This window comes from Hypanus sabinus, chromosome 24, assembly GCF_030144855.1.
Source record: "Hypanus sabinus isolate sHypSab1 chromosome 24, sHypSab1.hap1, whole genome shotgun sequence".
NCBI classification, from domain to species: domain Eukaryota; kingdom Metazoa; phylum Chordata; class Chondrichthyes; order Myliobatiformes; family Dasyatidae; genus Hypanus; species Hypanus sabinus.
This window is the reverse complement of record NC_082729.1, coordinates 27,249,432-27,275,850: the sequence shown is the minus strand read 5'-3', so window position 1 is coordinate 27,275,850 and position 26,419 is coordinate 27,249,432. Positions and strand designations below refer to the sequence as shown.

The window sequence follows — 26,419 nt, the reverse complement described above, 5'->3', positions numbered from 1 at the left end:
CCTACACTTTTACCCCTCTCCTCACTTTTCTTCTCTCCTCTCCTGCCCTTCCACTCTACCTTATACCCCTCTCCCCTTTCACCCTTTGCTCCCCCTAACTTGCTCTTCATTCATCCCTCCTCTCTCCTCCTCCTTCCCTTTCACCCTCCTCCCCTCTCACCCCCAAATTCTCTTCCCCACTCTCTCCTCTCTTCCCCTCCCCCACTCTCCCTCCTCCCTCTCCCCCACTCTCCTCTCTTCCCCTCCCCCAATCTCCTCTCTTCCCCCTCCCCCCACTCTCCCCTCCCCCACTCTCCTCTCCTCCCCCTCCCCCACTTTTTCCCTAACACCCCCTCTCCCCCACTCTTGCCCCTCTTCCCCCTCTTTCGCCTACAGTAACCTCCCCCTCTCTCCTCCCATTTCTCTCCCTTTCTCCCCTCTTTCCCTTCTCCTCTCCCCCACACCCCTTTCTCTCTCTGTTCTCCCCACTCTCTCCTATAATGAACAAAGTGGATGAGAGAGTGTGAATCAGTACTTGGAGCTTCGATGTGGTGGTTATTACAGAAACTTGGATGGCTCAGGGGCAGGAATGTTACTTGGAGTGCCAGGCTTTAGGTGTTTCAGAAACGACAGGGAGGGAGGCAAAAGAGGTGGGGGCGTGGCACTGTTGATCAGAGATAGTGACACGGTTGCAGAAAAGGAGGAAGACATGGAGGGATTATCAACAGGGTCTCTGTGGGTGGAGGTTAGGAACAGGAAGGGGTCAATATCTCTATTGGTTTTTTTTTTGTAGACCACTCAATAGTAACAGGGACGTCGAGGAGCAGATAGGGAGACAGATTCTGGAAAGGTGTAATAATAACAGGGTTGTGGTGGGAGATTTTAATTCCCCAAATATCGATTGGCATCTCCCTAGAGCAAGGGGTTTAGATGGGGTGGAGTTTGTTAGGTGTGTTCAGGAAGGATTCTGGACACAATATGTAAATAAACCTACAAGAGGAGAGGCTTGATCTGGTATTGGGAAATGAACCTGGCCTGGTGTCAGGTCTCTCAGTGGGAGAGCATTTTGGAGAGAGTGATCATAATTCTATCTCCTTTACAATAGCATTGGAGAGGGATCGGAAGTTAGGAAAGTGTTTAAGGAGTAAGTGGAAAATGTGAGGCAATCAGTCAGGAACTTGAAAGCGTAAATTGGGAACAGATGGCCTCAGGGAAATGTACGGAAAGAATGTGGCAAATGTTCAGGGGATATTTGTGTAGTGTTCTGCATAGGTACGTTCCAATGAGACAGGGAGAGGACGGTAGGGTACAGGAACTGTGGTGTACAAAGGCTGTTGAAAATCTGGTCAAGAAGAAAAGAAGACCTTTCAAAAGGTTCAAAAAACTAGGTAATGATAGAGATCTAGAAGATTATAAGGCTAGCAGGAAGGAAGGGGGAGTGTTTGCTACTGCTGGTCAGGAGGCTTTAAACTAATGTGGCAGGGGGATGGGAACAAGTGCACAGAGACAGAGGGGTGTAAAATGAGGGTAGAAGCAAAAAGTAGTAAGGTGAAAAGTAAAAGTGGCAGGCAGGCAAATCCAGGGTAAAAAGGGCCACTTTTCAACATAATTGTATAAGGACTAAGAGTGCTGTATAAACAAGCCTGAAGGCTTTGTGTGTCACTGCGAGGAGCATTTGTAACAAGGTGGATGAATTGAATGTGCAGATAGTTATTAATGAATATGATATAGTTAGGATCACAGAGACATGGCTCCAGGGTGACCAAGGATGGGAGCTCAACATCCAGAGATATTCAATATTCAGGAGGGATAGACAGGAAAGAAAAGGAGGTGGGGTAGCATTGCTGGTTAGTGAGGAGATTAACGCAATAGAAAGGAAGGACATTAGCCTGGAGGATGTGGAATTGATATGGGTAGAGCTGCATAACACTAAGGGGCAGAAGACGCTAGTGGGAGTTGTGTACAGGCCACCTAACAGTAGTAGTGAGGTTAGGGATGGCATTAAACAGGAAATTAGAAATGTGTGCAATAAAGGAACAGTAGTTATAATAGGTGGCTTCAATCTACATATAGATTGGGTGAACCAAGTTGGTAAGGGCGCTGAGGAAGAGGATTTCTTGGAATGTATGCGGGATGGTTTTCTGAAACACCATGTCGAGGAACCAACTAGAGAGCAGGCCATTCTAGATTGGGTATTGAGCAATGAGGAAGGGTTAGTTAGCAATCTTGTCGTGCGAAGCCCCTTGGGTAAGAGAGACCATAATATGGTGGAATTCTTCATTAAGATGGAGAGTGACATAGTTAATTCAGAAACAAAGATTCTGAACTTAAAGAAGGGTAACTTCGAAGGTATGAGACGTTAATTAGCTAAGATAGACTGGCAAATGATACTTAAAGGGTTGACGGTGGATATGCAATGGCAAGCATTTAAAGATCGCATAGATCAAATAGAACAATTGTTCATCCCAGTTTGGCAAAAGAATAAACCAGGGAAGGTAGTGCACCCGTGGCTGACAAGGGAAATTAGGGATAGTATCAAGTCCAAAGAAGAAACATACAAATTAGCCAAAAAAAGCGGCACACCTGAGGACTGGGAGAAATTCAGAGACCAGCAGAGGAGGACAAAGGGCTTGATTAGGAAAGGGAAAAAAGATTATGAGAGAAAGCTGGCAGGGAACATAAAAACTGACTGTAAAAGCTTTTATAGATACGTGAAAAGGAAAAGATTGGTCAAGACAAATGTAGGTCCCTTACAGTCAGAAACAGGTGAATTGATCATAGGGAACAAAGATATGGCAGACCAATTGAATAACTACTTTGGTTCTATCTTCACTAAGGAGGACATAAATAATCTTCCAGAAATAGTAAGGGACCGAGGGTCTAGTGAGATGGAGGAACTGAGGGAAATACATGTTAGTAGGGAAGTGGTGTTAGGTAAATTGAAGAGATTAAAGGCAGATAAATCCCCAGGGCTAGATGGTCTGCATCCCAGAGTGCTTAAGGAAGTAGCCCAAGAAATAGTGGATGCATTAGTGATAATTTTTCAAAACTCCTTAGATTCTGGATTAGTTCCTGAGGATTGCAGGGTGGCTAATGTAACCCCACTTTTTAAAAAAGGAGGGAGAGAGAAACCAGGGAATTATAGACCGGTTAGTCTGACATCGATGGTGGGGAAAATGCTAGAGTCAATTATCAAAGATGTGATAACAGCACATTTGGAAAGAAGTGAAATCGTTGGACAAAGTCAGCATGGATTTGTGAAAGGAAAATCATGTCTGACGAATCTTATAGAATTTTTTGAAGATGCGACTAGTAGAGTGGATAGGGGAGAGCCAGTGGATGTGGTATATTTAGATTTTCAAAAGGCTTTTGACAAGGTCCCACACAGGAGATTAGTGTGCAAACTTAAAGCACACGGTATTGGGGGTATGGTATTGATGTGGATAGAGAATTGGTTGGCAGACAGGAAGCAAAGAGTGGGAGTAAATGGGACCTTTTCAGAATGGCAGGCAGTGACTAGTGGGGTACCGCAAGGCTCGGTGCTGGGACCCCAGTTGTTTACAATATATATTAATGATTTAGACAAGGGAATTAAATGCAGCATCTCCAAGTTTGCGGATGACACGAAGCTGGGCAGTGGTGTTAGCTGTGAGGAGGATGCTAAGAGGATGCAGGGTGACTTGGATAGGTTAGGTGAGTGGGCAAATTCATGGCAGATGCAATTTAATGTGGATAAATGTGAGGTTATCCACTTTGGTTGCAAGAACAGGAAAACAGATTATTATCTGAACGGTGGCCGATTAGGAAAAGGGGAGATGCAACGAGACCTGGGTGTCATTGTACACCAGTCATTGAAGGTGGGCATGCAGGTACAGCAGGCAGTGAAAAAGGCAAATGGTATGTTGGCATTCATAGTAAAAGGATTTGAGTACAGGAGCAGGGAGGTTCTACTGCAGTTGTACAAGGCCTTTGTGAGACCGCACCTAGAATATTGTGTGCAGTTTTGGTCCCCTAATTTGAGGAAAGACATTCTTGCCATAGAGGGAGTACAGAGAAGATTGATTCCTGGGATGGCAGGACTTTCATATGAAGAAAGACTGGATCGACTAGGCTTATACTCACTGGAATTTAGAAGATTGAGGGGGGATCTTGTTGAAACGTATAAAATTCTAAAGGGATTGGACAGGCTAGATGCAGGAAGATTGTTTCCAATGTTGGGGAAGTCCAGAACGAGGGGTCACAGTATAAGGATAATGGGGAAGCCTTTTAGGACTGAGATGAGGAAAAACTTCTTCACACAGAGAGTGGTGAATCTGTGGAATTCTCTGCCACAGGAAACAGTTGAGGCCGGTTCATTGGCTATATTTAAGAGGAAGTTAGATATGGCCCTTGTGGCTAAAGGGATCAGGGGGTATGGAGAGAAAGCAGGTACAGGGTTCTGAGTTGGATGATCAGCCATGATCACACTGAATGGCGGTGCAGGCTCGAAGGGCCGAATGGCCTACTCCTGCACCTATTTTCTATGTTTCTATGAACTTAAGAAAGAAATTAGGAGAGCTAAAAAGGGCCATGAGAAGGCCTTGGTGGACAGGATTAAGGAAAACCCCAAGGCATTCTACGTACATGATGAGCAAGAGGATAAGACGTGAGAGAATAGGACCAATCAAGTGTGACAGAGGAACTGGAGGAGATATCGTAGGTACTTAATGAATGCTTCAGTATTCACTATGGAAAAGGATCTTGGTGATTGTAGTGATGACTTGCAGCAGACTGAAAAGCTTGAGCATGTAGATATTAAGAAAGAGGATGTGCTGAAGCTCCTGGAAAGCATCACGTTGGATAAGTCACCGGGACCGGATGAAATGTACCCCAGGCTACTGTGGGAGGCGAGGAAGGAGATTGCTGAGCCTCTGGCGATGGTCGTTGCATCATCAATGGGGACAAGAGAGGTTCCGGAGGATTGGAGGGCTGTGGATGTTGTTCCTTTATTCAAGAAAGGATGTAGAGATAGCTCAAGAAATTATAGACCAGTGAGTCTTACTTCAGTGGTTGGTAAGTTGATGGAGAAGATCCTGAAAGGCAGGTTTTATGAAGATTTGGAGAGGCATAATATGATTAGGAGTAGTCAGCATGGCTTTTTCAAAGGCAGGTTGTGCCTTACGAGCCTGATTGAATTTTTTGAGGATCTGACTAAACACATTGATGAAGGAAGAGCAGTAGATGTAGTGTATATGGATTTCAGCAAGGCATTTGATAAGGTCCCCCATGCAAGGCTTATTGAGAAATTAAGGAGGCATGGGATGCAAGAGGACATTGCTTTGTGGATCCAGAACTGGCTTGCTCACAGAAGGCAAAGAGTGGTTGTAGACCTACATGGAGGTTCACAGCAGTGGGGTGCCTCAGAGATCTGTTCTGGGACCCCTACTCTCCGTGATTTTTACAAATGACCTGGATGAGGAGGTGGAGGGATGGGTTAGTAATTTTGCTGATGACACAAAGGTTGGATGTGTTGTGGATAATGTGGAGGGCTGTCAGAGGTTACAGTGGGACATTAATAGGATGCAAAACTGGGCTGAGAAGTGGCAGATGGAGTTCAACGCAGATAAGTGTGAGGTGGTTCATTTCGGTAGATCAAATATGATGGCAGAATATAGTATTAATGGTAAGACTCTTGGCAGTGTGGAGGATCAGAGGGATCTTGGGGTCCGAGTCCATAGGACACTCAAAACAGCTGTGCAGGTTGACTCTGTGGTTAAGAAGGTGTATGGTGTATTGGCCTTCATCAATCATGGGATTGAGTTTAGGAGCCGAGAGGTAATGTTACAGCTATATCGGACCCTGGTCAGACCCCACGGAGTAGTGTGCTCAGTTCTGGTTGCCTCACTACAGGAAGGATGTGGAAGCCATTGAAAGGGTGCAGAGGAGATTTACAAGGATGTTGCCTGGATTGGGGAGCGTGCTGTCTGAGAATAGGTTGAGTGAACTCGGCCTTTTCTCCTTGGAGTGACGGAGGGTGAGAGGTGACCTGATGGAGGTGTACAAGGTGATGAGAGGCATTGGATAGTCAGAGGCTTTTCCCAGGGCTGAAATGGCGAGTACTAGAGGACACAGGTTTAAGATGCTTGGAGATAGGTACAGAGATGTCAGGGGAAAGTTTTTTACACACAGAGTGGTGAGTGCGTGGAATGGGCTGCCGACGATGGTGGTGGGGGCAGAAACGATAGGGTCGTTTAAGAGACTCCTGGATAGGTACAAGCTTAGAAAAATAGAGGGCTGTGGGTAACCGGAGGTCGTTTCTAAGGTACTGACCATTATGCTGTAGGTTTTCTATGTTTCTACTCCAAACTCAGTGGTTCTGGTGAAAGTTCTAAGGGAGCAGTAAAGATAAAGTGGGTAACAGGGTGGAGATACATCTCTACCAAAGGAGGTGTGAGGTGCCCCTTCCCTCCCCTAGCCTGCAGGTCACCCTTGGGCAAGGTGTAGCACCTGCTTAGCCCCCCCCCACCCCCGATCAGGGTAAAAGAAGCCGTGGGAGAAGGTGGTGGGTGGTCGTACGAGCAGCCGGTGCAGATCACAAGCCCTGGTGATGTGACCACTGACACCAGGCAGACAATCTCTGAAGAGTATTGATCATGGCCGGGGTCACCTGTCTTGTAAAGACACTGCCCAGAAGAGGGCAATGGCAAACCACTTCTGTAGAAAAATTTGCCAAAAACAATCATGGTGATTGAAAGACTGTGATCACCCACGTCATACAACATGGCAGGTAACGGATGAAAAAAAGATAAAGGGGATCGCTGGTTTGGGGGGGGGTTGTTTATTTGCAAATAGGGCAGTAAGGGGATTAAAGACATATTAAGAAATGAATTACTTAAGCGTGCCTCATAATTAATGACAATGACCATGTAATCATTTTTGCTAGCCCTGCTCTCCTAGACTTAGCTCAAAATGCATTATATTTGTTGAAAAGCCATGTGACATTTCTGTATTGGGCAGATCACGAGAAATGTGGACTGCAGAAATCACATTATCTCTGGGCCTGATCTGCGCGTCGTTGTCATTCGCTACAGCAGTAGTGTCAGTACAGTTCCCATATTCTAATCACACAATTCCTGTGAATTAGGGTGTGCTTTTCAATGGAGTAAAGTTCGGAATCTGTCCGTTTCTCTAGCTCACGGCCCAAACGAGATACGTACCTTCAGGCAGAGAGTCAGCTTTGATGAGGTCGTAACTTTCCCCTTTATTGATTGCATCACTTTTGGCCGAACTTAAGCAATCGGCAATTGACTGTGGTGGTTGATGCACATTGAAAATGGCCGAGGTAGACCAAAGAGAAAAGACCACGAGACCATAAGGTGTAGGTGTAGAATTTGGCCTTTTAGTCCATCGAATCTGCTGTGGTGTACCTAGATTATGCCAGCATCAGCCAATGTGTCTGATGTATGAAAAGGTTTTTTTTTCCAAATGAGGCAATGAAACCATTGAACTTTTGAAGAGAATTCGCTCTGGCAAAGCAACAAGAACTTGGCTTATTTTCAGTCGTTTTCAAAGCTTTCCAGAAACGGAAAACACTTCAAAACATGTTTGCTAGCACTTCACAACAAAACAGCGATGGCTTGCGTGCTTCAGTCAACGTGTCATTGCTCATTGCTAAATCTGGAAGGCCCCGTATGACTGGGGAAGAACCGATTCTGCCAGTGGTAAGGGAGTACCAGACCATGTAATTAAAGCAATTCCACTCAGTGACAGCTCTGTCCAAAGACGAACAGATGAAATGTCGGAGAACAAGGCAGATGCGTTGTGCAACGTGCTTAGGACAACAGAATTTGCTGTGCTCTTGGATGAGTCAACTTTACCAGCTGACAAATCTTTGCTTCTTGGAATTGTTATTTGCAATGGGATCAGAAACAGAATGAGGGATCAATATTCAGGTTGTCGAGCTGGTTTGCAAAGAGAGGGACGTTCTGCTCACCAACATTCTGTGCAACAGAGGGGGCACCATCAATGACAGGACACCACCGCGTGCATCATTACTTCCTTGAGAAAAGATGCACCGAACCTAATTTCCAGACTCACGTAATTCACAGACATCATCTCGACTAAAAAAACCCTAAGTGATCAGCTGCACAAATCACTAAATACTGTTATCACAGTGGTGAATAACATCAAGTCCCAGTTCTCAACTGCTTTTAGGTTGAGGACGACGAACAGTTGGACGCTCGCTGTTGCACATGGAAGTCAGATAGCTGTCAAAGGCAAAAGTGCCTTTTGTGCATTTTTGCAAACTGTGATAAAGTTCTTTAAAGAGCTGAAGGCTTCATTCAATAATCAACTGAAGAATATTAGGCATAACATTGCTTATTTGAATTGAATTGATGTATTTCTTACATCATTCACAGGCATGGGGAGTAAAAACCTTTGTTATGTCTCTGTCTAAACGTGGTGTGGAATCATAGTAATTTATAATAAATAGAACAGTCAATGTAACATAGAGTACACTCAAATCAGTGTGAGTTCATCAGTCTGACGGCCTGGTGGGAGAAGCTGTCCTGGAGCCTGTTGGTCCTGGCTTTTATGCTGCGGTACCGTTTCCCGGATGGGAGCAGCTGGAATAGATTGTGGTTGGGGTGACTCGGGTCCCCAATGATCCTTCGGGCCCTTTTTACACACTTGTCCCTGTAAGTGTCCTGAACAGTGGGAAGTTCAGAACTACAGATGCGCTGGGCTGTCCGCACCACTCTCTGCAGAGTCCTGCGATTGAGGGAGGAACAGCTCCCGTACCAGGCAGTGATGCAGCCGGTCGGGATGCTCTCAGTTGTGCCCCTGGAGAAAGTTCTCGGGATTTGGGGGCCCAGACCAAACTTGCTGAACCGTCTGAGGTGAAAGAGGCGCTGTTGTGCCTTTTTCACCGCACGGCTGGTGTGTACGGACCACGTGAGGTCCTCAGTGATGTGGTTGACGAGGAACTTGAAGCAGTTTACCCTCTCCACCATTGATGTCAATACGGGTCAGCCCGTCTCCATTCCTCCTGTAATCCACAACCAGCTCCTTTGTTTTTGTGACGTTGATGAAGGGGTTGTTTTCCTGACACGGCTGTATCAGAGAGATGGCTTCCTCCCTGTAGGCCACTTCCATATTGCTGAGATTAGGCCAATCAATGCCACGTTGTGGGCAAATTTAATTAGCAGATTGGAGCTGTGGGTGGCGATACAGTCATGGGTATACAGGGAGTAAAGGAAGGGACTCAGTACACAGCCCTGAGGGGCTCCTGGGTTGAGAGTCAGAGGGTGGAGGTGAGGGAGCCCACTCTTACCACCTGCTGGTGATCTGATGGGAAGTCCAGGATCCAGCTACATCGGACAGGGTGAAGGCCGAGGTCTCTGAGCTTCTTGTCGAGCCTGGGTGGAACGGTGGTGTTCAATGCTGAACACCATTCTTCTCCGGTTGTGTAAGGATGGTATTATTTGCAAAGTCTAATGAAACCAGTGAGGTGAATCTTATCAAACTCCAATCAGCCATCTCCAGGCTTTTAGTTAACCCAAGTCATCCCACTGCTGACATCAGGTAGAAGGTACAAGACCCTCAGGACTCACACCACCAGGTTCAAGAACACCATCAGGCTCTTAAATAAAAGGGGATAACTGTAATCAAATCAACCCACAGAAACCATTATAGGAACTCTGCAGGTCAGGCAGCATCTATGGAAATGAATAGATAGTCGATATTTGGGCAGAGATCCTTCTTCAGGACTCGCTTGCCCCGTCCATTGAGATGCCTCCACAACCACTGATCCCACTTTCAGGGACTCTTGATCATCCCACGTTCTCGATATTTATTGCCGTTTATTTACATTTACAACGTTTGTTGTCTTCCTCACTTTACTTGATCTTTCATTTTATAGTTCCTATTCTATAGATTTGCTGTGTACACCCACAAAAGATGAACCTTGGGGTTGTATATCCAAACATATATGAACTTTGATAATAAATTTTACTTCGAACTTTGAGTTAAGTGCAACGTTGGCTGTCCCAACCTTTTCCAGCTTACGAGCCTCTCCGAGTTGGAAGACAGATTTATAAATTGTGATCTTCGGGTATACGATGTCCGTCTGGCTGAGCTGCATAAAAACATGTCCGAGAGATTTCACGATCTTCTCTCAATCCAAGTGCCAGACTGGGTAATTAATCCATTGCTGAACACTTGTGATGAGGAATTAACTAAAAGGGTGGAGGAAGAACTGATCTCATTTCAAAAGCCGAAGCTCAAAAGAATCATATCGAAACTTTTGGTTGCCCGAAATAAATCTCCGAACACTATTCTCCATTGTGGAAAAGGGTCGAGGTGTTCTTTATAGTCTTTCCAACGTCAAATTTAGTGGAGCCCGATTTCAGTGCAGTCTCCTAAAGCAATGACACAGACTGCAAATTACTGAACTTGGGAATCTGGGACTCAGAGTCATAGCAGAGAAACAGGCCGTTTGGCCCATCTAGTCCGTGCCAAGCCTACTCCCATCGACCTCCATCCCACTCCCATCCAGGTACCTATCCAAACTTCCCTTAAACATTGAAATCGGGCTGACATGCGCCGGCAGCTCGTTCCACCCTCTCACCACCCTCTGAGTGAAGAAGTTTCCCCTCACGTTCCCCGTTAACATTTCACCTTTGGGTGACGTTCACCCTGGCGCTGAGAAGCTGGGATCTCTGCACCAAGCCCATCCAATTCTTTGAAGTGTGAAACACCAATGGAGGAGTGAATAGGTAGGTGACCAATGTACACACCAGAATTGTTTTTACTGTAATTAAATAAAGATAGAATTTTATTTCTGCTTTAAATAGATTTCAACAATTCTTGCAATTATTTGTTGCTGCTTTGAATTTGCGTTCCCCATTTTTCTTCTGTCTGTGCACCGGGATTCAAAATTCTTTATGATGTCTATTTTCTGGCTGGAAAGGGGGAAGGGACGCTGGGGAGGTCTCGGAGCCAAGAGGACATTTACCCTCAAAGTTTTGGGAACCACTGCCCTAACTTTATCTCCTCCCACTCTTTCCCCTTCCACAAACACTCTTACCCCCTCTCCTCTCTCTCTCCCCTTCCCACAACCTCTTCCCTTACCCTAACTCTCATCCTCTCTTCCCTCACTTTCTCCTTCCCCGAACTCGTTCTTCCTCCTAACCCCTGTCCCTCCCTCTCCCCACTAACACGCCCACCCCTCTCTTCCCTTGCCCTGACTCTCTCACTACACCTGCCCCACCCAACCTGTCCTGCGCAGGTGCTCAGTCGCCTTGCACCGTCCTTTCTGCTTGAGTGTCTGCCCTCTGTGTGGGATCTCCCTGTTCTTGCAGTGAGGGTGGGGGCGAGGGAGTCTGCAGAGTCCCCTGCACCCCTTGGTCGACCTGCTCTGGGTCCCGGTGGGGAGAGTCTCTGCCAGACGGGTGGTTCTGCTCTGCAGTTCGAAGACGGTGCATCATCGTGGTGGCACGGATTGCCTTCTGTACGGGAGACAAACACAGAGTGAATTTCCCTGTACTCCATCCCATCACACACTCCCGGGGTCAGACACAGAGTGAATCTCCCTCCACTCCGTCCCATCACACACTCCCGGGGTCAGACACTGAGTGAAGCTCCCTCCACACCGTCCCATCACTCACTCCCGGGGTCAGACACAGAGTGAAACTCCCTCCACACCGTCCCATCACACACTCCCGGGGTCAGACACAGAGTGAATTTCCCTGTACTCCATCCCATCACACACTCCCGGGGTCAGACACAGAGTGAATCTCCCTCCACTCCGTCCCATCACACACTCCCGGGGTCAGACACTGAGTGAAGCTCCCTCCACACCGTCCCATCACTCACTCCCGGGGTCAGACACAGAGTGAAACTCCCTCCACACCGTCCCATCACACACTCCCGGGGTCAGACACAGAGTGAATTTCCCTGTACTCCATCCCATCACACACTCCCGGGGTCAGACACAGAGTGAATCTCCCTCCACTCCGTCCCATCACACACTCCCGGGGTCAGACACTGAGTGAAGCTCCCTCCACACCGTCCCATCACACACTCCCGGGGTCAGACACAGAGTGAAACTCCCTCCACACCTTCCCATCACACACTCCCAGGGTCAGACACAGAGTGAATTTCCCTGTACTCCATCCCATCACACACTCCCGGGGTCAGACACAGAGTGAATTTCCCTGTACTCCATCCCATCACACACTCCCGGGGTCAGACACAGAGTGAATCTCCCTCCACACCGTCCCATCACACACTCCCGGGGTCAGACACAGAATGAATCTCCGTCCACACCGTCCCATCACACCCTCCCGGGGTCAGACACAGAGTGAAACCCCCTCCACACCGTCCCATCACACACTCCCGGGGTCAGACACAGAGTGAAGCTCCCTCCACACTGTCCCATCACACACTCCCAGGGTCAGACACAGAGTGAAGCACCCTCCACACCGTCCCATCACACACTCCCGGGGTCAGACACAGAGGGAAACTCCCGCCACACCGTCCCATCACACACTCCCGGGGTCAGACACAGAGTGAATCTCCCTCCACACAGTCCCATCACACACTCCTGGGGTCAGACACAGAGTGAATCTCCCTCCACACCGTCCCATCGCACACTCCCGGGGTCAGACACAGAGTGAATCTCCCTCCACACCGTCCCATCACACACTCCTGGGGTCAGACACAGAGTGAAGCTCCCTCCACACTGTCCCATCACACACTCCCGGGGTCAGACACAGAGTGAATCTCCCTCCACAACGTCCCATCACACGCTGCCGGGGTCAGACACAGAGTGAATCTCCCTCCACACCGTCCCATCACACACTCCTGGGGTCAGACACAGAGTGAAGCTCCCTCCACACTGTCCCATCACACACTCCCGGGGTCAGACACAGAGTGAATCTCCCTCCACAACGTCCCATCACACACTCCCGGGGTCAGACACAGAGTGAGCTCCCTCCACACAGTCCCATCACACACTCCCGGGGTCAGACACAGAATGAATCTCCCTCCACCGTCCCATCACACACTGCCGGGGTCAGACACAGAGTGAATCTCCGTCCACACCGTCCCATCACACACTCCCGGGGTCAGACACAGAGTGAATCTCCCTTCACACCATCCCATCACACACTGCCGGGGTCAGACACAGAGTGAAACTCCCTCGCCACCGTCCCATCACACACTCCCGGGGTCAGACACAGAGGGAAACTCCCGCCACACCGTCCCATCACACACTCCCGGGGTCAGACACAGAGTGAATCTCCCTCCACACCGTCCCATCACACACTCCTGGGGTCAGACACAGAGTGAATCTCCCTCCACACCGTCCCATCGCACACTCCCGGGGTCAGACACAGAGTGAATCTCCCTCCACACCGTCCCATCACACACTCCCGGGGTCAGACACAGAGGGAAACTCCCGCCACACCGTCCCATCACACACTCCCGGGGTCAGACACAGAGTGAATCTCCCTCCACACCGTCCCATCACACACTCCTGGGGTCAGACACAGAGTGAATCTCCCTCCACACCGTCCCATCGCACACTCCCGGGGTCAGACACAGAGTGAATCTCCCTCCACACCGTCCCATCACACACTCCTGGGGTCAGACACAGAGTGAATCTCCCTTCACACCGTCCCATCACACACTCCTGGGGTCAGACACAGAGTGAATCTCCCTCCACACCGTCCCATCACACACTGCCGGGGTCAGACACAGAGTGAATCTCCGTCCACACCGTCCCATCACACACTGCCGGGGTCAGACACAGAGTGAATCTCCCTCCACACCGTCTCATCACACACTGCCGGGGTCAGACACAGAGTGAATCTCCATCCACACCGTCCCATCACACCCTCCCGGGGTCAGACACAGAGTGAAACTCCCTCCACACCGTCACATCACACACTCCCGGTGTCAGACACAGAGTGAATCTCCATCCACACCGTCCCATCACACACTCCCGGGGTCAGACACAGAGTGAATCTCCGTCCACACCGTCCCATCACACACTGCCGGGGTCAGACACAGAGTGAATCTCCCTCCACACCGTCTCATCACACACTGCCGGGGTCAGACACAGAGTGAATCTCCATCCACACCGTCCCATCACACCCTCCCGGGGTCAGACACAGAGTGAAACTCCCTCCACACCGTCACATCACACACTCCCGGTGTCAGACACAGAGTGAATCTCCATCCACACCGTCCCATCACACACTCCCGGGGTCAGACACAGAGTGAAGCTCCCCCCACACCGTCCCATCACACACTGCTGGGGTCAGACACAGAGTGAAACTCCCTCGCCACCGTCCCATCACACACTCCCCCGTGACATGTGTTTAACACAGGTTGTATCCCAGACATCATTGCAAGTGTACAGTAAAGAACAAACTGCTGCAGGAACTCCGTGGGTCAAACAGCCTCTGCAGAGGAGAGGGAGCAGGACTACTGTCCCTCACCGTGCACAGGAGCTGCTCAACCTGCTGTGTTCCTCTGACAGCTTGCTCTTTACTCTGGACCCCAGCATCTGTAGTTTCTGATGTCTCAGCTACTGTTACTAAAATTTATCATAAACACACACAAAAAAAAATTGTCATCACAAATTGAGAACGCCAGGGCCAAAAAAGAAAGAGGTGGGAGAGTGAAGAAGTAGGTTAACTGCAGTATGCCACCTCCCCAGCAGGAGGCAGCAATGGCGCAATCTGGCACAACAGAGAATGAAGATGCTGTTGATCTGGAGTGATGGAGGAACTGCCGGCTGGGGCTGCACCTACGGAGGGAAATGGGCATTTCACCCGGCAGTGAGGATGCTGGCCCTTCAGCCCATGCTGATCCTGATGTCCCATCTGGGCTTGGTCCTTACCCCTCCGAACCTTTCCCTTCCACATGCCAGCCCGAGTACCAATTCCGCCCGGGACTAAGGTCGGCGGTGGGGACGACGGGGGCGTAGTGTTCGGGTGACTGGAGGAAATTACAGTGGTGAATGTCAGATGTGGACTTTCGTTCGCGCACGTGGATCGGTGTGTACAACCACCTGCTGAGGGTGGAGGACGAGGCATGGGAATGATAGAGCAATGGAGGGCTTTGAGGGAGCGAAGGGTCGGGCCGACCTTTGACTCGGCCCGCCGGGGCCTGTGATCTGGGGCACTGAGCAGGTGAGAACGATGGGTCCCCCACCCACCAGCTGATACGGACCTTCCACTTGGCTTTGGCGAAGTTTTTCTTAATTTGGGTGCAGACGCCGAGCTGCAGGTTCTTCTCCAGAGCTGCGTTCCCAGCGATCCTGCAACAGCAAGAACACAGAACGGTACAGGCCCTTCGGCCCATGGCGCTATGCTGACCCTTTAACCTACTCCGAAGATCAATTTATCCCCTCCCTCCGCTTTACCCTCGTCGTGCCTTCCGGTGTAAGGCGTCGCTACTAAGCTTGGGTGACAACTGACTGGCAGTTCATAAAGCAGGAACTTTGATTATTAATAACACTTCCCCCGCGGGGCTTTGTGGTGAGCTGTCACTGGAAGCAATGAGGAGGCGAGGGCTGAGCTGTGCGGGTGCTGTACAGAGTGAGGGGAGTTCAGGGCGAGGTCCAGGCCTGTTCGGGATGGAGATGGGGTCGGACCGAGCAAATGGGACGGGAGTCGGTGCGGGGGAGTGTGAGGTTCGACCCATCGGAGTGAGCCGATCTGGGCTGGAGCGCGGCACAGAGCGCATCGCAAGAATGGCTTTCCTCAGATTAGGGGACCAAAACTGCACACCTCCCTGCTCCTGTACTCAAATCCTTTTACTATGAGTGCCAACATACCATTTGCTTTTTTCACTGCCTGCTGTACCCGCATGCCCACCTTCAATGGCTGGTGTACAATGACACCCAGGTCTCGTTGCATCTCCCCTTTTCCTAATCGGCCACCGTTCAGATAATACTCTGATTTCAGTGTGTTACACAGAGCCGGCACTCTCTCTGTAAAAGCCTACCTTTAACATCTCCCCCTCATACTTCCTTCCAGTCTCCTTAAAATTATGCCTTCTCATATTAGGCATTGCCAACCTGGGTAAAAGGGAGGGGGAGAGGGAGTGGAAGGTGAAGGGGCAGGGGGGAGAGGAGGGTGGGGTGTGTGTGTGTGTGTGTGTGTGTGTGTGTGTGTGAGAGAGAGAGAGAGAGAGGGATGGAGAGGGCAGGGAGGGAGAGAGGGAGGGTGTGTGTGAGTGAATGAAGGGGATAGGGTGGAAGAGGGAGGGGAGAGTGGGAGGGTGTGAGTGAGTGAGTGATGGGGATGGAGGGGGATAGGGTGGGAGGGGGAGGGTAGACTGGGTGAGGGAGGGTGTGAGTGAGTGAGTGAGGGGGATGGAGGGGGAGGAAGAGAGGCCGTGACCAATTCAGACAGATGTACGGAGAGAGGGAGAGGGAGGGTGTGAGTGAGTGAGTGAAGGGGATAGGGTGGAAGAGGAAGGGGAGAGAGGGAGGGTGCGAGTGAGTGATGGGGTTGGAGGGGGAGGAAGAGAGGCCGTGACCAATTCAGACAGATGTACGGAGAGAGGGAGAGGGAGGGTGTGAGTGAGTGAGTGAAGGGGATGGAGGGGGAGGAAGAGAAGCCGTGACCAATTCAGACAGATGTACGGAGAGAGGGAGAGGGAGGGTGTGAGTGAGTGAGTGATGGGGTTGGAGGGGGAGGAAGAGAGGCTGTGACCAATTCAGACAGATGTACGGAGAGAGGGAGAGGGAGGGTGTGAGTGAGTGAGTGAAGGGGATGGAGGGGGAGGAAGAGAAGCCGTGACCAATTCAGACAGATGTACGGAGAGAGGGAGAGGGAGGGTGTGAGTGAGTGAGTGATGGGGATGGAGGGGGATAGGGTGGGAGGGGGAGGGTAGACTGGGTGAGGGAGGGTGTGAGTGAGTGAGTGAGGGGGATGGAGGGGGAGGAAGAGAGGCCGTGACCAATTCAGACAGATGTACGGAGAGAGGGAGAGGGAGGGTGTGAGTGAGTGAGTGAAGGGGATAGGGTGGAAGAGGAAGGGGAGAGAGGGAGGGTGCGAGTGAGTGATGGGGTTGGAGGGGGAGGAAGAGAGGCCGTGACCAATTCAGACAGATGTACGGAGAGAGGGAGAGGGAGGGTGTGAGTGAGTGAGTGAAGGGGATGGAGGGGGAGGAAGAGAAGCCGTGACCAATTCAGACAGATGTACGGAGAGAGGGAGAGGGAGGGTGTGAGTGAGTGAGTGATGGGGTTGGAGGGGGAGGAAGAGAGGCTGTGACCAATTCAGACAGATGTACGGAGAGAGGGAGAGGGAGGGTGTGAGTGAGTGAGTGAAGGGGATGGAGGGGGAGGAAGAGAAGCCGTGACCAATTCAGACAGATGTACGGAGAGAGGGAGAGGGAGGGTGTGAGTGAGTGAGTGATGGGGTTGGAGGGGGAGGAAGAGAGGCTGTGACCAATTCAGACAGATGTACGGAGAGAGGGAGAGGGAGGGTGTGAGTGAGTGAGTGAAGGGGATGGAGGGGGAGGAAGAGAAGCCGTGACCAATTCAGACAGATGTACGGAGAGAGGGAGAGGGAGGGTGTGAGTGAGTGAGTGAAGGGGATGGAGGGGGAGGAAGAGAAGCCGTGACCAATTCAGACAGATGTACGGAGAGAGGGAGAGGGAGGGTGTGAGTGAGTGAGTGATGGGGTTGGAGGGGGAGGAAGAGAGGCTGTGACCAATTCAGACAGATGTACAGAGAGAGGGAGAGGGAGGGTGTGAGTGAGTGAGTGAAGGGGATGGAGGGGGAGGAAGAGAAGCCGTGACCAATTCAGACAGATGTACGGAGAGAGGGAGAGGGAGGGTGTGAGTGAGTGAGTGATGGGGATGGAGGGGGATAGGGTGGGAGGGGGAGGGTAGACTGGGTGAGGGAGGGTGTGAGTGAGTGAGTGATGGGGTTGGAGGGGGAGGAAGAGAGGCCGTCACCAACACAGACAGATGTACGGAGAGAGGGAGAGGGAGGGTGTGAGTGAGTGAGTGAAGGGGATGGAGGGGGATAGGGTGGGAGGGGGAGGGTAGACTGGGTGAGGGAGGCTGTGAGTGAGTGAGTGATGGGGATGGAGGGGGATAGGGTGGGAGGGGGAGGGTAGACTGGGTGAGGGAGGCTGTGAGTGAGTGAGTGAAGGGGATGGAGGGGGAGGAAGAGTGGCCGTCACCAACACAGACAGATGTACGGAGAGAGGGAGAGGGAGGGTGTGAGTGAGTGAGTGATGGGGATGGAGGGGAGGAAGAGAGGCCGTCACCAACACAGACAGATGTACGGAGAGAGGGAGAGGGAGGGTGTGAGTGAGTGAGTGAGTGAGGGGGATGGAGGGGGAGGAAGAGAGGCCGTGACCAACACAGACAGATGTACGGAGAGAGGGAGAGGGAGGGTGTGAGTGAGTGAGTGATGGGGATAGGGTGGGAGGGGGAGGGTAGACTGGGAGAGGGAGGGTGTGAGTGAGTGAGTGATGGGGATGGAGGGGGAGGAAGAGAGGCCGTGACCAATTCAGACAGATGTACGGAGAGAGGGAGAGGGAGGGTGTGAGTGAGTGAGTGAAGGGGATGGAGGGGGAGGAAGAGAGGCCGTCACCAACACAGACAGATGTACGGAGAGAGGGAGAGGGAGGGTGTGAGTGAGTGAGTGATGGGGATGGAGGGGGATAGGGTGGGAGGGGGAGGGTAGACTGGGTGAGGGAGGGTGTGAGTGAGTGAGTGATGGGGTTGGAGGGGGAGGAAGAGAGGCCGTCACCAACACAGACAGATGTACGGAGAGAGGGAGAGGGAGGGTGTGAGTGAGTGAGTGATGGGGATGGAGGGGGATAGGGTGGGAGGGGGAGGGTAGACTGGGTGAGGGAGGGTGTGAGTGAGTGAGTGAAGGGGATGGAGGGGGAGGAAGAGAGGCCGTCACCAACACAGACAGATGTACGGAGAGAGGGAGAGGGAGGGTGTGAGTGAGTGAGTGAGGGGGATGGAGGGGGAGGAAGAGAGGCCGTGACCAACACAGACAGATGTACGGAGAGAGGGAGAGGGAGGGTGTGAGTGAGTGAGGGAAGGGGATGGAGGGGGAGGAAGAGAGGCCGTGACCAACACAGACAGATGTACGGAGAGAGGGAGAGGGAGGGTGTGAGTGAGTGAGTGATGGGGATGGAGGGGGAGGAAGAGAGGCCGTGACCAACACAGACAGATGTACGGAGAGAGGGAGAGGGAGGGTGTGAGTGAGTGAGTGATGGGGATGGAGGGGGAGGAAGAGAGGCCGTGACCAACACAGACAGATGTACGGAGAGAGGGAGAGGGAGGGTGTGAGTGAGTGAGTGATGGGGATGGAGGGGGATAGGGTGGGAGGGGGAGGGTAGACTGGGTGAGGGAGGGTGTGAGTGAGTGAGTGATGGGGTTGGAGGGGGAGGAAGAGAGGCCGTGACCAACACAGACAGATGTACGGAGAGAGGGAGAGGGAGGGTGTGAGTGAGTGAGTGATGGGGATGGAGGGGGATAGGGTGGGAGGGGGAGGGTAGACTGGGTGAGGGAGGGTGTGAGTGAGTGAGTGAAGGGGATGGAGGGGGAGGAAGAGAGGCCGTCACCAACACAGACAGATGTACGGAGAGAGGGAGAGGGAGGGTGTGAGTGAGTGAGTGAGGGGGATGGAGGGGGAGGAAGAGAGGCCGTCACCAACACAGACAGATGTACGGAGAGAGGGAGAGGGAGGGTGTGAGTGAGTGAGGGAAGGGGATGGAGGGGGAGGAAGAGAGGCCGTGACCAACACAGACAGATGTACGGAGAGAGGGAGAGGGAGGGTGTGAGTGAGTGAGTGAGGGGGATGGAGGGGGAGGAAGAGAGGCCGTGACCAACACAGACAGATGTACGGAGAGAGGGAGAGGGAGGGTGTGAGTGAGTGAGTGAGGGGGATGGAGGGGGAGGAAGAGAGGCCGTGACCAACACAGACAGATGTACGGAGAGAGGGAGAGGGAGGGTGTGAGTGAGTGAGGGAAGGGGATGGAGGGGGAGGAAGAGAGGCCGTGACCAACACAGACAGATGTACGGAGAGAGGGAGAGGGAGGGTGTGAGTGAGTGAGTGATGGGGATGGAGGGGGATAGGGTGGGAGGGGGAGGGTAGACTGGGTGAGGGAGGGTGTGAGTGAGTGAGTGAAGGGGATGGAGGGGGAGGAAGAGAGGCCGTGACCAATTCAGACAGATGTACGGAGAGAGGGAGAGGGAGGGTGTGAGTGAGTGAGTGATGGGGATGGAGGGGGATAGGGTGGGAGGGGGAGGGTAGACTGGGTGAGGGAGGGTGTGAGTGAGTGAGTGAAGGGGATGGAGGGGGAGGAAGAGAGGCCGTGACCAACACAGACAGATGTACGGAGAGAGGGAGAGGGAGGGTGTGAGTGAGTGAGGGAAGGGGATGGAGGGGGAGGAAGAGAGGCCGTGACCAACACAGACAGATGTACGGAGAGAGGGAGAGGGAGGGTGTGAGTGAGTGAGTGATGGGGATGGAGGGGGAGGAAGAGAGGCCGTGACCAACACAGACAGATGTACGGAGAGAGGGAGAGGGAGGGTGTGAGTGAGTGAGTGAGGGGGATGGAGGGGGAGGAAGAGAGGCCGTGACCAACACAGACAGATGTACGGAGAGAGGGAGAGGGAGGGTGTGAGTGAGTGAGTGATGGGGATGGAGGGGGAGGAAGAGAGGCCGTGACCAACACAGACAGATGTACGGAGAGAGGGAGAGGGAGGGTGTGAGTGAGTGAGGGAAGGGGATGGAGGGGGAGGAAGAGAGGCCGTCACCAACACAGACAGATGTACGGAGAGAGGGAGAGGGAGGGTGTGAGTGAGTGAGTGATGGGGATGGAGGGGGATAGGGTGGGAGGGGGAGGGTAGACTGGGTGAGGGAGGGTGTGAGTGAGTGAGTGAAGGGGATGGAGGGGGAGGAAGAGAGGCCGTGACCAACACAGACAGATGTACGGAGAGAGGGAGAGGGAGGGTGTGAGTGAGTGAGTGATGGGGATGGAGGGGGATAGGGTGGGAGGGGGAGGGTAGACTGGGTGAGGGAGGGTGTGAGTGAGTGAGTGAGGGGGATGGAGGGGGAGGAAGAGAGGCCGTGACCAACACAGACAGATGTACGGAGAGAGGGAGAGGGAGGGTGTGAGTGAGTGAGTGATGGGGTTGGAGGGGGAGGAAGAGAGGCCGTGACCAACACAGACAGATGTACGGAGAGAGGGAGGGGAAGACGACGTTCAGACACCGCAGACACTCACCAGTTGTGGTCCAGGGCCTGAGTGGCAGTGATCCTCACCTCCTGGTCCACCTCCATCAGCTGGCACACCAGTTCCTTGGCTGAAAGGCCGATCGTTGGAGGGTTAATGAGGAGACACAGAGAGAGACCACCCTCCTCCCTCCCTCCCTCCTCACCCCTCTTGTTGTAAGCCCCTCCCACTGACAGGTGCCCATGCCCCACCGCTTCCCCGACTCCGCCCACCCCTCGCCGCCTGTGCGCCCCGAGGTCGACCGCGGCGTCCTCCCGCCCCTCTCTCTCACCGGCTGCCGAAATGTCCTCCCAGTACGGCGCATCAAAGTCGAAGTCTCCGTCCAGGATCTTGCGGAATATCGCCCGGTCGTGCTCCTCGTCGTCCAAATCGTCATAAAAGGGAGGGTTCCCGGACAGCCTGGAGCCACGGGAGGAGTGGGGCAATAAACAGGACTTCCTCATTACACACCCCGTCCCTCAGTCCCTCAGTAGTGCGGATGGGGGCAGTGAGGGACTGCTGTGCTGTGGGAGGGACAGTGAGCAGGGAACTCTGAGCTGAGAGAGGCAGGGTGAGGAGCGAGTGCCCACAGAAAATTGTGGGAGGCAGCAAGGGGATAAGGTCCGGTTTCACTCCTGACCTGTAGATCGGGGAGAGGTAATGCGGAGGATGTGGAATGCACGGACTTACTCCACCCGGGTCAATGGGGAATGTCCAGTTTCACTCCTGACCTGTAGATCGGGGAGAGGTAATGCGGAGGATGTGGAATGCACGGACTTACTCCACCCGGGTCAATGGGAAATGTCCGGTTTCACTCCTGACCTGTAGATCGGGGAGAGGTAATGCGGAGGATGTGGAATGCACGGACTTACTCCACCCGGGTCAATGGGGAATGTCCAGTTTCACTCCTGACCTGTAGATCGGGGAGAGGTAATGCGGAGGATGTGGAATGCACGGACTTACTCCACCCGGGTCAATGGGGAATGTCCAGTTTCACTCCTGACCTGTAGATCGGGGAGAGGTAATGCGGAGGATGTGGAATGCACGGACTTACTCCACCCGGGTCAATGGGAAATGTCCGGTTTCACTCCTGACCTGTAGATCGGGGAGAGGTAATGCGGAGGATGTGGAATGCACGGACTTACTCCACCCGGGTCAATGGGGAATGTCCAGTTTCACTCCTGACCTGTAGATCGGGGAGAGGTAATGCGGAGGATGTGGAATGCACGGACTTACTCCACCCGGGTCAATGGGGAATGTCCAGTTTCACTCCTGACCTGTAGATCGGGGAGAGGTAATGCGGAGGATGTGGAATGCACGGACTTACTCCACCCGGGTCAATGGGGAATGTCCAGTTTCACTCCTGACCTGTAGATCGGGGAGAGGTAATGTGGCGGATGTGGAATGCACGGACTTACTCCACCCGGGTCAATGGGGAATGTCCAGTTTCACTCCTGACCTGTAGATCGGGGAGAGGTAATGTGGAGGATGTGGAATGCACGGACTTACTCCACTCAGGTCAATGGGGAATGTCCAGTTTCACTCCTGACACGTAGATTGGTTGAGAGGTAATGTGGCGGATGTGGAATGCATCGACCAACCCCACCCAGGGCAAGCAGAGACTGTCCCTGTGTGCAGGGGGAGGTACATCCTCGGCATGTCAGGAAATGAGTCGCTCACCCCACCCGCTGTTGCCCCCCCTTGATGTCGGTGCACCCTCATTGAGAAGAGGGCAGGAAAACGGAGATCTCTTGAACCACATACTCACAGGATGTACATGATGACGCCCACTGCCCAGCAGTCCACGGGACGTCCGTACCGCTGACGCGCCACCACCTCTGGAGCTGTCAGCGCGGGGGAAGGAGGCAAACGGAGGTTAGCCTGGGTTTGAGAATGGTGAACTTTCTGGGTTGGTGGGCGAGGTGGGTGGGTTGGGGGGGGACGCAGGGTGGTAACGGGGGCAGTTACTTCCTGATGTTGCTCCTGAAGGGAGCAGAACCCTCTCCCACACAACACAGGCAGGAGTCCTGGGGGTCTGGGCTCTCATGCCAGACTCAGGCATTCCTGCTCAGCCTGTTCGTGCAGTGTGTGGCTGTGCGTCTGCCTGTTTCGACTGTGACTATGTGTGACTGCCTGTGTCAATTATATCTGTGTGTCTGCCTGTATCGACTGTAACACTGTGTGTGATTGCCTGTGTTGGTTGTATCTGTGTGTCTGCCTGTATCAACTGTAACACTGTGTGTGATTGCCTGTGTTGGTTGTATCTGTGTGTCTGCCTGTATCGACTGTAACACTGTGTGTGATTGCCTGTGTTGGTTGTATCTGTGTGTCTGCCTGTATCGACTGTAACACTGTGTGTGATTGCCTGTGTTGGTTGTTTCTGTGTGTCTGCCTGTATCAACTGTAACACTGTGTGTGATTGCCTGTGTTGGTTGTATCTGTGTGTCTGCCTGTATAGACTGTAACACTGTGTGTGATTGCCTGTGTTGGTTGTATCTGTGTGTCTGCCTGTATCAATTGTGACTGTGTCTGCTGTGTCGACTGTGACCCTGTGTTGATTGTAACTGTGGGAGTGTTTGTGTTGAGAGAGACTGCACCCGAGATTGTATGTATGAACAGATGTTTGTGATGCTGTTGACAGGTGGAGAGTGCAATCTGTGAGAGATTATGTCCGTGTGTGAGAGATTGTGCATGAGCAAGTGTGAGCGAAGTCAAGGTGGGGCTAAAGGGCGACTCCTTTGCTGGTATGTTGGGAAACAGCTCTATTTCTAACTTTGAAAACCTCTCTTTTCCTTTTCTAGGTTCTTTGGAAGACCCTGGCCTGGAGTTACACTCCGACTCCAGTTCCTCGCGGGAGCAGGGCGCGCAGCTCCGGAGACGGGCTGCTTCCAGGCCGAGGCGTCGCGGGAGGAGACGGAACATCGGGAGCAGCGGTTTAGCTGCCGGGGGTTTGCCCAGAGCCTTTCAGATGCCGACTCTCTTGGTACAGAGCTCGGAAAAAGCGACGCATCATAAATCAGCCAGCGGTATGTTAAGTCTCCCCTCTCGCTGTGAAAAGGGGACACATCCTTTTCCTCTATCATGGAGAGAGAGAGCCTGTGGTATGACCAATTCCCGGGTGAACGAGTCGTCTTTGGGCTGCTGCAAGTCTGCGACTTTACTGATGTTCTGCTGCACGCTTGCGTGCTTGGTGGGGGGTGCCGATGCTTTTGCGCTGGTAGGGGTGGGGAGTGGTTAATGCCTTCCTGCTGACTGTGTGTGGGAGGGGGAGCTGGGGGGCTTTGGGGTTCTAACGTTTAACCTTCATTCATTCTTTGGGTCTCCTCTGTTTTTGTGGGTGTTTGCGAAGAAAAAGAATTTCATGATATATATTGTACACATTTCCCTGACATTAAATGTACCTTTGAAACCTATTGTGTGAGAGTGAGAGTGACTGAGAGAGAGAGAGAGAGAGAGTGAGAGACAGAGAGAGTGAGAGTGAGAGAGTCAGAGAGAGAGTGACGAAGTGAGAGTGACAAAGTGAGAGAGACAGAGTAAGAGTAACAGACAGAGAGTAAGAGAAAGAGAGTGAGAGAGTGAGAGTGTGAGTGAGAGAGAGAGAGAGAGAGAGAGAGAGTGAGAGACAGAGAGAGTGAGTGAGAGTGAGAGAGAGACAGAGAGTGAGTAAGAGAGTGAGAGAGAGTGAGAGTGAGACAGAGAGAGTGAGTGAGAGTGACAGAGAGTGAGAGTGAGAGAGAGACAGAGAGAGTGAGTGAGAGAGAGACAGAGAGAGTGAGTGAGAGTGAGAGTCAGACAGAGAGAGTGACGGTGAGAGAGAGACAAGTGAGAGTGAGAGACTGACAGTGAGAGAGACAGAGTGACAGAGTAACAGACACAGAAAGAGAGAGAGAGAGAGAGAGAGTAAGAGAGAGTGAGAGTGAGAGAGAGTCAGAGAGAGAGTGACGAAGTGAGAGTGACAAAGTGAGAGAGAGAGAGACAAAGAGTAACAGACAGAGAGTAAAAGAAAGAGTGAGAGAGTGAGAGTGAGAGAGTGAGAGTGAGTGAGAGAGAGAGAGAGAGTGAGAGAGAGTGAGAGTGAGAGAGAGTCAGAGAGAGAGTGACGAAGTGAGAGTGACAAAGTGAGAGAGAGAGACAAAGAGTAACAGACAGAAAGTAAAAGAAAGAGAGTGAGAGAGTGAGAGTGAGTGAGAGAGTGAGAGAGAGTGAGTGAGAGAGAGAGTGTGAGAGAGTGAGAGAGAGACAGAGTGAGTGAGAGTGAGAGAGAGTGAGAGAGAGACAGAGAGAGTGTGAGAGTGAGAGTCAGACAGAGAGAGAGAGTGATGAAGTGAGAGAGAGACAAGTGAGAGTGAGAGACTGACAAAGTGAGAGAGACAGAGTGACAGAGTAACAGACAGAGAGAGTGAGAGTGAGAAAGTGAGAAAGAGAGTGACAGAGAGTGAGAAAGAGAGAGAGTGGGAGTAACAAAGAGACAGAGAGAGAGAGTGAGACTGAGTGAGAGATAGTGAGAATCTGAGTGAGACAGAGAGAGGGACAGAGTGTGAGTGTGGGTGCCTCCCCTACACAAGATCCACCCACCCAGGTACTCCGGGGTCCCACACGGGTCAGTGAGAGAGCTGCTCTCGAAGCAGGCGAGGTGGAAGTCACCGATCACAACCTTCGACGGGTTCTTGGTGCTGTGATACATCACATTCTCCAGCTGGAACAGAGAGAAGATTATCGGCCCTCGTTCAACCACACCGGACGCCTGTCAGAGTAATAATATATTCACACCCCCCAGGGAGATGGGACAGACCAGGATACAGCTCTCCCCCTGAGAGACACCGGACAGTGTACAGGTCTCCCTCTGAGAGGGAGGGACTGAGAGACACCGGTCAGTGTACATATCTCACCCAGAGAGAGAGGGACTGAGAGACACCGGACAGTGTACAGATCTCCCCCCACCCCCCTTAGAGAGAGACTGAGAGACACAGGTCAGTGTAAAGATCTCCCCTGAGAGAGAGGGACTGAGAGACACCGGTCAGTGTAAAGATCTCCCCTGAGAGAGAGGGACTGAGAGACACCGGTCAGTGTACAGATCTCCGCCTGAGAGAGAGGGACTGAGAGACACCGGTCAGGGTACAGATCTCCCCCCACCCCCCTTAGAGAGAGACTGAGAGACACAGGTCAGTGTAAAGATCTCCCCTGAGAGA

General features: G+C 52.1%; 1 protein-coding gene across 1 annotated transcript in view; it reads right to left on the bottom strand.

Moving 5' to 3' along the window:
- Positions 1–11,245: 11,245 nt before the first annotated feature.
- LOC132380778 (caM kinase-like vesicle-associated protein) overlaps positions 11,246–26,419 on the bottom strand; it is a 36,196-nt gene continuing 21,022 nt past the window's right edge. Inside the window, exons 6-11 of the mRNA XM_059949766.1 lie at positions 25,806–25,926; positions 22,999–23,074; positions 21,523–21,650; positions 21,243–21,321; positions 15,202–15,289; positions 11,246–11,468 (exon numbers count right to left, since the gene is read on the bottom strand). Of these exons, the coding sequence (XP_059805749.1) occupies positions 11,253–11,468; positions 15,202–15,289; positions 21,243–21,321; positions 21,523–21,650; positions 22,999–23,074; positions 25,806–25,926 (708 nt within the window). The 3' untranslated portion in view covers positions 11,246–11,252. The remainder of the gene's footprint in view (positions 11,469–15,201; positions 15,290–21,242; positions 21,322–21,522; positions 21,651–22,998; positions 23,075–25,805; positions 25,927–26,419) is intronic.